General features: G+C 39.0%; 1 protein-coding gene across 4 annotated transcripts in view; it reads right to left on the bottom strand.

Annotated features, from left to right (window-relative positions):
- The window catches only part of LOC150107025 (MFS-type transporter SLC18B1-like), a 508,245-nt gene that overhangs the window by 405,588 nt on the left and 87,659 nt on the right, over positions 1-14,998 (bottom strand). For all 4 annotated transcript variants that reach the window (XR_016548342.1, XM_090392899.1, XM_090392901.1 and 1 more), the window contains exon 4: positions 14,174-14,247. Coding sequence is in view for 3 of the 4 variants with exons in the window: in XM_090392899.1 (XP_090249025.1) it covers positions 14,174-14,247 (74 nt within the window). In the remaining variant the exon portion in view is untranslated. The remainder of the gene's footprint in view (positions 1-14,173; positions 14,248-14,998) is intronic.

Raw genomic sequence — 14,998 nt, 5'->3', positions numbered from 1 at the left:
CATATTTTAATCATCATCACTATCTTCAAAACTAATATTTTGTAGATGTTCTTTATTTATGAGTGGCCGGACGTCGTCATCACTTGAAATCTCTTGGACACCATTAGTATAATTCTCATTGCATGCCTTGGCTGGTTTAGTTATCAAGAAGTCAGTAATAAGACCTTGATTACCACTATGCTGCAATTTTTTTATTAAGTTCATAATATGGAGCTAAACAAATATCCAATTGTCTGGTGAATTTTCTGGAGCTCCATTGAGGGATCATTATCCGTAAAATAACTTCCTAACTTTCTTGGCAAGTCCAATCCCCTTCTGCTAATTTCTTTAAACTGAATTCTTTAACGGATTCATCACAATCAGAATCTTCGACAGAACTTTCTCCGCCATTTGGTTCAACGTCATCTATTAATTGTATCAATCCCTTCTCATTTAAATCTGTTTTCCCATTAATTAATTCACTAATTTTGTTTTCAACCATATCTCAAAAGCCCTCTAAGTGGCCATTACTATAAAAATAAATTTTTACATAAAAAAGAATTACATATTGTATGTAACTCAGCTTGAGATTAACACAGTTATGATTTTTAATGCACTTTCCTGGCAAAAAACGAAGGCAATTTTCAACAATAAGCACTTTATACAGCAAACAATTGACATATATGCATGCTAAAGGATATTTCCCTAATATAAATTAGCTTCTTATAACTACATGCGCGATATGGGCACACTCAAATTTAACGAAGATAAAATTTGATTTTTAAGTTGCACGGTGAAAAATATATTAAAATATAAAGGGTTACTACAGTTTGTAGACGATGTTATATTGAAACTGCGTTGTATAAGTACCGTGTTCAACAATTGTTACTGCAATTTGTAGACCACGTTATACCGAAACCAGGTTGTATAATTACTGCGTGATACGAGGGTTACTTGTATGTGTATATATATATATATATAGATATTAAATCTTGCATTATTTCGAAGCCAAATACACTAACTACAAAAGTTTCGTATTAAATTTGACGAGAGAGGCTTACTGGAATACACTCGCTGGCATTTACAAGTTGCCCTAGCCGGATTGAAATAATCTTGGCTGAATTTAATATCAACTTGATTTATATAATTTTGCATTGCCAGAATGAAGCCTTTTGGTGCTTTATATTTTAATAAATACTTTATGCACCGAACGAGAGTTTGCTTACGAAAAATACACCTTTCTGACACTTCGAGTTCCTTAGTACTGAATGAGAGTTTTTGTCTCTTAAGGTCTCTGAGGAGAACCAGTCAGTTTGAAATAGCTGTAAGGCCAGTGAAATCTTATCAAAATGGACCAATAGGAGGCGTATATATGGATGCTTGGGCAAAGCGATCATGTCTCCTATAATGTTTGGCTAGGGCAACTCAATAATGCTGGTGAGTGTATCTCCGTAAGTTCTCTGGTCAAATTTCATACTCAACTTTTATAGTTTCTGTATTCAGCTATGAAATAATGCTGGATTTAATATCCACTTGATTTATATAATATAGATAGATAGATAACCCGAAGCACCTAAGAAGGACTTTCTAATAATTCAAGGGGACTGGAATACAAAAATCGGATTAGATATATTTAGGGCGAATGGGGGACTTAAATTCATGTACACTAATACTAGGAATATTAGGAACAAGAAGGAAGAGTTTTTGGCCATGGTTGGCACTTCCAGACCACAGGTTATAGGTATTAGTGAAACATGGCTGACTGTAGATGATATAACTGGTGGGATTGAATGTGATGGGTATAGTGTGTTCAGGAATGACAGAGAGAATAAAATGGGGGGAGGAGTATTGTTGATGATAGCTGATGAGCTCCAGCCAAGGAGAATAGAAGTTGAATTGCAGGATAGAGAAAAGAGCACATTTGAGGCCATTTGGTGTGAGATTGTGGCTAGCAGAACTAAATATACAATTGCGTGCTGCTATAGACCAGGTGATGGAAAAGATGGTGGTGACAGTATGCACAAGCAAATAGAAGAAATGGGTGGAAGGAGGGTGATTATTATGGGAGATTTCAACTATGGTCGCATTGATTGGAGTGAGGAGAGGACACACGGGAGGAAGGAACTGGATTTTATGCGGTTATTAAGGGATAACTATCTGCGACAGCATGTAATGGAAAATACTAGGGGTCAGAGAGTGCTTGAACTAGTAATTACATCTGAGGATTTGGCTGTAACAAATATGACCACATTGCCACCAATCGGTGAGAGTGATCATAGGGTCTTAACTTGGGAGGTGGCTAAAGGTGTACAATTTTCAATTAAGACAGGGTACATGTGGAATTATCGGGCTGGAAAGTATGACAAGCTTAGGAGTTTGATTGTTCCAGTGTCATGGCATGTACAACTGCAAGGACTAGAAGTTGATAGTGCATGGGAGGTAGTTAAGAAGTGCTTGCATGAAGCAATGGCTGACTGTATACCTAGAGTCCGAATAATAAATCAAGTAGGGGTTAAATGGATGAATCACACCATTAAGCTTGAGTTGCAAAAAAAGAAACAACTATGGAGGGAATTTAAGGAGAAGGGTGACCAGCAGGCACATGAACGGTATAAAGCGCATGCCAGAAGGGTGACGAGTGTGGTAAGAAAAGCAAAAAAGGATTACGAAAAAACATTGGCAATGCAGGCTAAAGAGAATCCTAAACAGTTTTTTAGATATGTAGCAAGTAAAAGGAAAAATGTACATGGCAGATTGATTTTAAAGAATGCCGATGGTAGGGAGGTAACTGAATCAGTTGAGATAGTTGAATTACTGAGTGAGCACTTTGCAAAAGTATATCATCCAGGTGGTGACATTGCAGAAACGAATAAACCAGTAGATTATAAGGGAATTGTGGTTAATGAAGTGGAGGTGAGTAGTCTATTGCATAACCTCAATGTCAATACATCTGTGGGATTGGATGGTATACCAGCTTGTGTTGTACGAGAAGCAGCTAAAGAATTGTCAGTACCCTTGACCATTTTGTTTAATTTGAGTCTCGGGTCTGGGTTAGTCCCGAGCGGGTGGAAGGAGGGGAAAATAGTTCCACTGCATAAAGGTGGTTCCAAGACTGCTGTTGTAAATTACCGACCGATTAGCATATCAGGAATCATTGTCAAGGTCTTAGAGAAATTAGTCAAGAAAAGAATACAGGATTGGATAGATGAAAATGGGATATTGTATGGGGGACAACATGGTTTTGTGAAGGGTAGATCATGCCTCAGTAACTTGCTCACGTTTTATAACACAGTGACGGCTGAACTGGATAGGGGTAATGGGTTTACAGTGATACTACTGGACCTTACCAAGGCCTTTGATAGGATACCACATGGAACCCTAATCAGTAAACTGGAGCAGATGGGTATAGATATAGGGTTGGTGAGATGGATAGGAGGGTGGTTGAAGGAGAGATATCAAAGAGTGGTTTATTCAGGAGTGGAGTCTAAAAGACTTCTTGTGACTAGTGGAGTGCCACAGGGCTCTGTTCTTGGACCACTGCTTTTCAATTTGTTCATCAATGATATTGGAAAGGATCTGAGAGGAAGTGTTCACTTGTTTGCTGATGATGCAAAGTTGGGTAGAGCAATTGTGAGTGCACAGGATGTCAAAATTTTACAGGATGATTTGGATAGTTTGGAGGACTGGGCTAGGAAAAATGGATGTCAATTTAATGTGGCAAAGTGTAAGGTTATGCACTTTGGGGTGAAAAGAATAGCAGCAGCAGTATATCGCATAGGTGGAACCATACTCTAGGAGATTGATGAGGCCAGGGATTTGGGAATGTTGGTGGATAGGGAGTTGAAGTTTAGGGGGCACATTGCAAAAGTAACTAAAACAGCTCACCAAATCACTTGGCTTCTGAAAAATACTTTAACATGCAGAGACGAACAAGTTGTTGTTCCTCTGTATCGAGCCTTGATAAGACCCCATCTGGACTTCTCTGCCTAGCTATGGGCACCAGGGTTTCTTCGTGATGGGGAGGAAGTGGAGAGGGTCCAGAGATGAGTTACCAAGATGATAGCAGGTCTGTGGAATGAACCTTATGAGAATAGGTTGAAGATTTGTGGGTTGCAGAAATTGGACGATAGGTGAAGGAGGGGTGATATGATTGAGACATTCAAATTACTGAAGGGTTTTTATAAGATTGATCCAGAAGATATTTTTGAAAATATGACTGGTGGTGGGAGGACTAGGGGCCATGCATGGAAGCTGGGCAAGAGCATGGTTGAGAAGGGTGTTAGAGCTAGGTTCTTTACTTGGAGAGTGGTAAATGAGTGGAATAAGCTTCCAGAGTCTGTTGTGGGTGCTACGACCGTGAATGAGTTCAAGGCAAGGTATGATAGATACTGTGTGAATGTTGAATAGTTGTTCTTGACATGATGTTAGGGCCTCTCTCGATGAGTCTGTCGACTCCTTGGAGTTTCCCGGAACAACAATAATAATAATATAGGAAGGAATGTTCGCCCCTTTGTAGGCTCTATTTTTGGATTAGGAGAAACAAATGACAGGCGTATGAAACTATTAGAATTTGCTTTACACAGTATACCCGCCATAACTAACACATTTTTCTCATGTAAAAGGTCACGAAAATAGATCTGGATCTTCCCAGATGGAAAAAATCAGAATCTAATTGATTATGTACTTATAAAAACTAAATATAAAACCTGTACAAATTCAGCAAAAACTAGACCTTTCCCAGGTACTGACATTGGAAATAAGATGATTTAGTCAGAGTAATATTTATGTTGAAATTTGGATTTAGACCCATGAGACAAATAAGAATACAAAAGTTTAACCTTTTAAATTAGCTGCATTAGCTTATTAAATTAGCTGTATTAGCTGATTAAATTAGCTGTATACTAGACAGTGTTCAAGCTAATTTTAACTTATTGATCTGAGAACTGGGTTAGGAATAAAACACTTGAACAGAGACTAGAGACTGCAAATATGAGAGTCCTGAAAAAGATTAGTGGTGTGAACAGATGGTATCAGTGGCAATATCATATTAAAAACGAGGATATTAGGAAAGAACTTGACATCGTTATCACCCAGGAATGTGTTAGCAGAGCTAATCTCAGGTAGTATGGTCACTTAAAGAGAATGGGAGAGGAAATGTTAACCAAACAAGTGTTCTCTGTGAGGTTGGCAGGAAAAAAGACCAAGAGGAAGACTAAGATATAGGTGGATTGATACAGTAAAAAGTGCCTTAGAAGACAGAAACATAAGATTTGATAATGTTGGATTCTTTACAGGTAACAGATTGATTTGCAGGAAAATTGTAGATAGGAAGTTAGTGGTGATGTAATTTTTTTATATAGTACTATCATATTGTAAAAATAATCATAATTTAAAATTATGAATATTTTTACAAATTGTTTGTTAGTATATTATTAGTTTTGATTTTGTAACACGTATATCACACTTGCGATGTGCCTGCTGTTGATATTATTATTCTCAAAATGTAATGTAAAGCATTTGAAATTTTGATGTACTTACTAGATTCTGATAATTATGTTGCTTTCAATCCTTGTTATTGTAATTTAAAATTATCAAGTGTTGTGTTTTGTAAAAGCCATCATATGTTGCTTCTTGCTTGCCATCATACATGGAATATGCATCATTGCCGAGGGGTTGATGGGTGATTGATAGCTGATAGAGAGAGTGTTCAGTATCGTGGTAATGAGGAAACCAAGCATTCAGTAACAAGAAAAAACAGAGAGAGAGAGAGAGAGCGCTAATGAAAGTTTAAGAATGCAGACCAGAGAAATTTTGTTGTCAGAAAGTTTAAGTTTTACGTGATAGTCGGAAGAATATTAATAGAAGATTCTGAAAAGGAATCGTCGTGGAAGAATTGAGGCTGTCAACAAGTATTTACTAATTAAAAGAATATATGGCAGTCGATGTTCTAATTGAATGTTCGAGGAAATGCTGATTGGAAAGATTCATCTGTCTCAAGAATTATTATTTTTTATTATTATTATTATTATTATTCAGGCCTCCATGGAGTCAAAAGACTCATCGATGGGAGGTCCCCTCCCCCTAAGAAACACAAAATCTATCATACCACTCCTTGAACTCATTGACCATTCTCACTCTCACCACTCCATCGGGCAACGCATTCCATGGTTCAACCACCCTCCATGAAAAGAAACCACTCCTCATCCTCTTGCTCACGGTTTCCTTTCGTAACTTTCAGAAATGGCCTCTTGTCATCACACCTTCACCTCTGTTCAACCAAGCAAAAGAACTCCACAGTGTCAACCCTGTAACCACCTTTCAACAGTTTAAAAGTCTCAATCGCATCACTTCTCCTTCTTCTATCCACCAAACTCTGCAGTCCACATTCCCTCAACTGATCCTCATAACTAACATTGTACAGTCCTGAATCCATCTTTGTTATCCGCCTTTGTACCCTTTCCACAGTTAATTTATCACCTTCAAATCCTGGGGACCAAATCTGAGAACAATAGTCCAAGAGTCTTATACAATGGAATGATAACTGTTTTATCTCTGCAGGTGAGTGTCCTTCTCATTATTGCAGCAATCCTCTGTGTTACCTTCACCATCTTTGCAATATGTCCCCTAAATTTCAGGTTTTTATCAATCATCAATCCCAGATCTCTTGTCTCCCCTACTTCCTCCACTATAACTCCTCCCATAGAGAATGCAGAGTCTCATTGATGTTTCCCAAACCTTAAGACCTTACGTTTTGCTGCATTAAACCAAGATCCCTATTCATTTGCTCATCTATTTAGCTTATTCAAATCCTCTTGCAGGACTACCACATCTGCACTACTACTAATAACCCTTCCCAGCTTCACATCATCCATAAACAGCTGAATATCCCCTTGCAATCCACTGATAATGTCATTGATATAAACATTAAATAATATAGGTCCCAGTACTGAGCCCTGTGGGACCCCACTTGTAACCCCCTGCTTCCTTGAAACTGCCCCAACATACACAACTCTGATACCTATCGGACAGCCAATCCTGAATCCAGTTGACCAATCTGACATCCAGACCCATGTGCTGCAACTTAAATATCAGTTTATCATGTGGCACCTTGTTAAATGCTTTTGCAAAGTCTAAGAAAATGGCAGTATATGCCTTTCCCTCATCTGATGCTCTTGTAACTTTATTATAAAAGGCTAGCATATTGCTAAAACAAGAGCACCCTTTCACAAATCCATGTTGACTCTCACAGATAACATTGCCCTCATCTACCCAATGCTGTATACGGTCCTTCACTACTTTCTCCAAGATCTTACTAACTACTGATGACATACAAACTGGCCTATAATTAGACACTTCCAGTCTGCTACCACCCTTATGCAATGGCACTATCTTACCTTCCTTCCATTCCATGGGCACCTTTCCCACAGCCAGACTTTCATTGAAAAGCCAGGTCAAAGGCACTGTCAATTCACTAGCACATTCTCTCAAAATTCATGGTGAAATACCATCCAGTCCCACAGCTTTACTGACATCCAGAGTACTCAGTATTTGAAACACACTCTCCTCCTGTACCTCTAAACCTCGAACCTGCCCTATCCATCTAGTATTAAAACTGACTCCTCCAGAATGAAATATTCCAATAAAGTGTTCATTGAACAATTCCACTATGTCCTCTGCATCATTCACTCTGTTCCCATTTTTATCCCACAACATCATTCTTCCACAGTCATTTCTCCTTCTACTGGCCAAATATCTAAAAAATTCCCTAGGATTTTCTTTGGATCTTAGGGCTAATCTTCTCCCATATTCCGGTTTCTTCTTCCTTACCATACTAGTCACACTTCTGACTCGTGTCTTATACTCTTCATGCATCTTCTCTTCACCTGTCTTCTTATATCGCTTCTACAGCCTCTTTTTCGCATGCAATTCCTGTTTAATATTGTTTGTCATCCACTTTACTCCAAATTGTGTCCTCTTCTTTGCTCGTGGTATACAACTTACCATTGCTGCTAACAAATATTCTTTCACAATTTCCCACGCACTAACGATATCCCGGCCTTCCAATTCCTCCCTCCATGAAACTTCCCGAAGTTGATGTCTAAGACTATTATAATCACCTGCATTATAATTCCACATAAGTTCCCATCTCTTTGAGACTCCTGCATGTCTATTCATTTTCCAAGTCAAAACCATATGGTCACTCTGTCTCCAACTGGTGGGAGAGATGTCATCTCAGTTATTATCCACTCTTCTGTTGCTATAACCAAATCCAGAACTCTTGATCCTCTTGTTCCCTCTGTTACATGTTGCCTAAGACAACATGTAACATGTAACTGTCTAAACATTTCGTGGTCCCCATCCTCTCTACTCCTGGGTCTGTAGCAACACCCCACTAAATATCCTGTCTTGCCCTCCTCTACCTCACACAATATGCTTTCAAAATCATTAGTTTCACTGCCTTCTAAAATCTCCACTCTTAGAGGACATAGGTCATCACTTATCATAAGCAGTACTCCACCACCACGCTTTCCCTTCCTATCTTGCTGTAAAATGCTGTTACCAGCGACTTCTATTTCTGTTATTATATCCTCTTCTGTCAACCACATCTCAGTGATCCCAATAATTTTTGGCCAGGCTGATGCTATCTGTGCCACCAATTCCTCTCCCTTATTCCGGATACTTCTGGCATTAGTATATAGCATATAAATGCCGTTGTTTCTACACCCAGCATTATCCCCTCTAGACTCCACTGGGCTCAGTGTTACCTGATGTCGTCCCCCTTCTCCCAAGTACTCATTCCCACACTATTTGTTATTTCTACTGGAGAAGGTAATGTAATTAGCTGAACTTAGATACATTGTTTATAAAGTATTAGAAGAAACTTTTTCCTCTAGTACAAAAATGAATGAATTGTGCATGAAATTGAACTGGAATTCAGTAAGAGTATTCATACTTCAATGAGTCATTGAGGAATAATATTGTATACTACATGAGGGTGATAAGAAGGGATGCCATGGAAAAGAAGAAGGAAATGTTAATATTTTTGACAAATGCCTTGACAAAGAAACTGACTATGAACATTTTGTTATTGTGAAAACAAGGTGTTTAGTCTGGTAGACGTGATTAAGCATTCAAGCAATCCAATAATAGAATGAGCCAGAGGACAAATGACTTTAATATTTTGGATAAGAAAATCTCTAAAGTGTAGATTTAATTTAGAAGGTCTTGGATCCAGTTATTTTTGTAGTTATGTTTTTTTATTTAAAGTGTATATATTGTTTTAGTTTTATTAAATGTGTATAATTTTTGTATTTGGTCTGGAGTCAAAGATTTTCTGAAAACTTTAAAAGAAACAGTTAAAAGTCATTGCACCAATCAGAATTGAATCTTTGTGTAAATACAAAACACTCTGAGTATAAAACATTTCTTTGTAGAGATGAATAAAAATAAAAGGCAATCTCTTTACAATATCCTGTATACCCCTTGAAGGTACATGCCAGGAATTTAATGATGAAGTTTAACCTTACACAACTCAAATCAAATACCACTAAAGAATTATTTAAAACAAATCTTGCTTCTGCTCTTTCTAAAATCTCTTCTTGACTCTCTTTATCCTGATACCTCTTGTCAACAGTTTTCGAGGAATGTTATTGAAGCAGCTGAAATATCCAAGGAAGAAAATTTAGTATTAATAAACCTTTACCCAAGAAACATTACAGCTTTGTGATTAGTGGAGAAGATTATGACCAATTCAAAACATTGGAAACAACAATAAACACTAGTATAACCATCTGAACAGACAGATTAAAAAGGAGATAAAGTTTGCAAAACATAATGGTTATCCAAAGAATGTAAAGAAATTCAGGATAATCTTCATAGGAATAACCACACAACAACATATAATAACAACAACATATAACCACGCAAGAACAAATAATTAAGAAATTAACAATGCCTTTTGTTTCTAAGAGCTGGATAATTGAGGATGAGGATGGAACAAATATTACTGATCATGAAAAAATATATTGAAAATCCATGATATTAGCCATTCTATCCAGATGAAGAAAGGTAAGTCAAAGGAAATTATTGTCTTGGTTAGTACAAATGATTTGACAGGCGAGTGGTATTCTATGAGAGAGGATTTAACAAGTTGTTAGAAGAGGCAAAACTGAAGAATGAGATGGTGAAGATTGTGAGTTTTTGTTTAGTAGAAAACTCACAATCTTCATGGGGGGGGTGGGGGGGGGGGGGGGTGGGGGGGGGGGGGGGTGGGGGGGGGGGGGGGTGGGGGGGGGGGGGGGTGGGGGGGGGGGGGGGTGGGGGGGGGGGGGGGTGGGGGGGGGGGGGGGTGGGGGGGGGGGGGGGTGGGGGGGGGGGGGGGTGGGGGGGGGGGGGGGTGGGGGGGGGGGGGGGTGGGGGGGGGGGGGGGTGGGGGGGGGGGGGGGTGGGGGGGGGGGGGGGTGGGGGGGGGGGGGGGTGGGGGGGGGGGGGGGTGGGGGGGGGGGGGGGTGGGGGGGGGGGGGGGTGGGGGGGGGGGGGGGTGGGGGGGGGGGGGGGTGGGGGGGGGGGGGGGTGGGGGGGGGGGGGGGTGGGGGGGGGGGGGGGTGGGGGGGGGGGGGGGTGGGGGGGGGGGGGGGTGGGGGGGGGGGGGGGTGGGGGGGGGGGGGGGTGGGGGGGGGGGGGGGTGGGGGGGGGGGGGGGTGGGGGGGGGGGGGGGTGGGGGGGGGGACTGTTAATCCAAACTCACCATGCATGAAGTCAGGAAAGTGCACAAAGATAAATCCAAGCTCATTTATCAATTTAATTCAAATAAGTGAGGATGGATATCCACGATATCATCAATATCCAAGATAGCCAAGGAACTTTTGAAATTGATAATTGTCATATAGTGTCTTATAATCCGGTTTTGTGGCCAACTTTTAATGCACACATATGTTGAAATTTGCAGTTCTGTGAAATCTATTAAATATGTATGCAAGTATATCAACAAATGCTCAGACCAAGCTCCATTTCATTTACAAAATGAACGTAGATCTATACCAAACCGGACAATACACCACTACCTCTGAAGTTGTTTGGCAGATGTTATCTTTTAACATTCATGAGCACCATCCAACCATAGTAGTTCATCTCGAAAATAGTCAGCATACTGGAGTCACCAAGGGACACAACATTAACAGCCTTTTTTAAGCTATGCATCAAAGATAATTTTTCCCAAACACTGACCTATAATGAGATACCTACATACTGCACCTGGCATCAAAACAAATTTCAACAAAGAGACAGGGTGCCAACATGGACAGTTATCCTGGTGTGAAAAAGAGCAATGCTCTAGGTTGTGTTTATAGTGTGCATCCTAATAACGCTCAATGCTTTTATTTATGAATGCTCTTGATGCATGTGAAAAGACTAAAATCATTCAGCAACCTAAGAACAGTAAATGGTGTAAAACATCCAACATACTGGATTCATGTAACGCTTTGAATTTGATAGAAGATGATTCTCACTGGTCCAATTGTCTCAGTGATGCAATAATTTCACACTCACCATTATTTTGCACCTTTTGTTTACTGTAATGTTGGTTCACTGCAACATGACTGACCCTCTATTGCTATGGTCAACTTACAAAAATTATTTTTCGGAAGATACCTTACACCTAGAATGTTCTACCCATTCTCAGGCTCAGTTTAATAAAGCAATAAAGCAATACATATGAGGCATTACTGAGACTTGAATCAATTGAAGTCAATAAGTAACAAAAGTGTTAAAGATTTCGGTCTTCTGATACTGAACAATCCTTTGGCTCTAGATACAGATTTAATCTGGGAAACCTCATACTATTTCAATGAACTTTGGGATTTATTAAGTTTGCATGAACAATCACTAACTTCAGATCAAGCTCAAGTTTTTCACAATGTTTTAACAAGCTGTGAAAATCAATCTGGGAAACTGTTTTTCTTGGATGCTCCAGGTGATACTGAGAAAACATTTTTACTAAATTGTTATTAGCTATGTATATTATTTCTGGGAAAACTCCCATGTTACTCCTCTTAATAAACTATTATAATTACAGCTATTTTGCCTGCTTCAGTTTAGGAGTGCCCCTGTTTAAATGTCATTGGCTATTTACTCACGGATTCTTAGGGCATTGTAAATGTAAATCTACAAAAAGTATATGTAGCATAAGGAAGAGAAATTTACACATACCTTTTTCTGGGTGTTGCGGCTTTTCTTCTTTCTGCGATGTCCAAAAACTACTGAGTGTGTGAAGGGGGGGTAGGCAATTTGGGAGAATTAAATTAGAAAAACCCAGGTTTTTTCCCAGTAATATATATATAAACATATATATTATATTATTATATTATATAGGGTGGGGGAAAAGGTGAAAGGGTTGATTTTTTATATAGAGAGGGGGAAGGGGAAAAAGGGGGTTGACGGGGTGCGATCCATTTCGACTATTCTTGGTCGTCATCTTGAACAATCCTAGTCCACAGTATCATTTGGCTAGACAGTTGTTGCCCTTTATGCAGTTAAAACTTCAATTCTGATTCGGTTCGATTTACTTAACTAAAGACTTCATAATTCAAAAATTAGACAAATATTCCTCCTTATTTCGTGTGATGGATGTATCTTAAACACTGCCTTGGCGGAATATTTGTCTAATTTTTGAATTATGAAGTCTTTAGTTAAGTAAATCAAACCGAATCAGCATTGAAGTTTTAACTGCATAAAGGGCAACAACTGTCTAGCCAAATGGTACTGTAGACTAGGATTGTTCAAGATGACGACCAAGAATAGTCGAAATGGACCGCACCCCACCAACCCGCCTTTTTCCCCTTCCTCCTCTCTATATAAAAAATAAACCCTTTCACCTTTTCCCCCACCCTATATAATATAATAATATAATATATATGTTTATATATATATTACTGGAAAAAAACCCGGGTTTTTCTAATTTAATTCTCCCAAATTACCTACCCCCCCTCCACACGCTCAGTAGTTTTTGGACATCGCAGAAAGAAGAAAAGCCGCAACACCCAGAAAAAGGTATGTGTAAATTTCTCTTCCTTATGCTACATATACTTTTTGTAGATTTACATTTACAATGCCCTAAGAATCCGTGAGTAAATAGCCAATGACATTTAAACAAGGGCACTCCTAAACTGAAGCAGGCAAAATAGCGGTAATTATAATATGTTATTAGCTAAGTTGAGAAGCCAAGGTGAAATCGCTCTAGCTGTGGCATCCTCAGGTATAGCAACTACTCTATTGCAAGCAGGGGTGCAACAGTAGTGTCAGGTGCCTGTATGCAAAACTTTAGTTGGTACCCCTATCCCCCCCCCCTCCAATAAATAAAGAAATACTTTAAAAAACGTTTTTTTTTTAAGTATTTCCTCCTCTTTGGTGCCTTTACTATCCTGGCACCTGTGTGCATTGCACACATTGCACATATGGCTGGTGCACCCCTGATTGCAAGGTAGTTGAACTGCTCATTCTACTTACAAATATGACTAATGATACACCTATGTGCAATATATCAAAACAAAGTAATTTGTCAAAATTATTACATCTTATGAAGTTGTTGGTGCATACTTGTTACAGAACCTTGAGTTGACCATGGTGGTATAATGATCAAACATTCCATGTTCTAATCATAAATCTGCTTCTCAGACAAAAATGAATGTTTGAATATCTTTATAATCACGGGAAGGTCATTATCACTAATAGCTCATTTTTCATCATCTCTCCTGGTGTCTCCAAACACCAGGAGAGATGATGAAACAACCTCATGATGTGGTCCTTGTTTGTCCAGACAACAATCATGCCCACATGGCATTCTGTAATGCCATGTGGGCATGATTCTAATAATCTAAGAGTGGGTAATTAAGAACAGGTGGTACCCATGTCCTCTCCTATCTTTGCCTACTAGTGAAGCAAAAGAAGGCAGACTCCCACTGCATAAGACAAAAAGAAATAGTATAATAGGGAAGATTCACCCCCTAAGCCCTCGAATACTCTAACAGCATTGGAGGGAAGGAGCAAGAAGAAAAGAAAGAAAGAAAGGTAGGGACCAGTCCACAGATAATTATTAATTTTCCATGCTAAGTAATCTTATATATTATGAAAATTATTTTACCGAAAAAATAATATTATTTAAAATTAAATAATATAAAAGAACTGAGAATGAACTTACCCAAACAAAATATTACAACAACCAGCAAAAAAAACTCCACTAAGAAACAAAAATTTAGATCCGACAAGTGGAAGCTAAGGAACAAAAACAGAACACACAAATTATAAACAATTTTAAAAAAATGGGTTTTTTTGTTTGTTTCTGATTGTTTAATAATGATAAATATAGCTCTCTACTAAAACAGTAGCTAATATTTTTATAACATCTTCTCTCTACTTGTACAATGTCTCCTTATATTAACAGCAATACACAGCATGAAGTGTCCTTTGATCAAGGAGGTCAGTATATTGGTCATAACAGGTCTCATTCAATCATTCAATTCCTGTCCTGTCACCATCCAATAAATGCTAGGGTCTCACAAGGTTCAGTTTTCTCACCGACCCTCTTCCTTCTATGTATCAATGACCTACTTCAGTTGACCTCTAACCCAATACACAGTTTTGCAGATGATAGCACATTACGTTCCTCCCTTTCATTTGACAAACCCTACTCTAAACAACTCACCTCAATACACAGAACATCAACCACCACTGCCCTTAATTCTGACCTCCAAGCCATCTGCCAATGGGGCTCAGATAACCTCGTCAACTTCAATGCTAGTAAAACCCAGTTCTGTCTTATTTCTCACAAAAAATAACCATTTTCCCCCAGCATTGTTTTCGATAACATTCAAATTCTCAGACAAGATGAAATTTCTCTCCTTGACATCAAGCCTCTCCTGGCACAAACACATCACAACCACTGCATCCTCAGCTTCCAAGAAACTAGGCTTCCTCTTCCGCTCAAGAATTATTTCAACTCTAAACAGCTGTTAACACTATACAA

The sequence above is a fragment of the Typopeltis vanoorti genome, chromosome 5 (assembly GCF_054136105.1).
Source record: "Typopeltis vanoorti isolate ZY-2024b chromosome 5, IOZ_Tvanoo_1.0, whole genome shotgun sequence".
NCBI classification, from domain to species: Eukaryota; Metazoa; Arthropoda; class Arachnida; order Uropygi; family Thelyphonidae; genus Typopeltis; species Typopeltis vanoorti.
The sequence above is the reverse complement of the archived record's forward strand: the minus strand, read 5'-3'. Positions and strand labels throughout refer to the sequence as shown.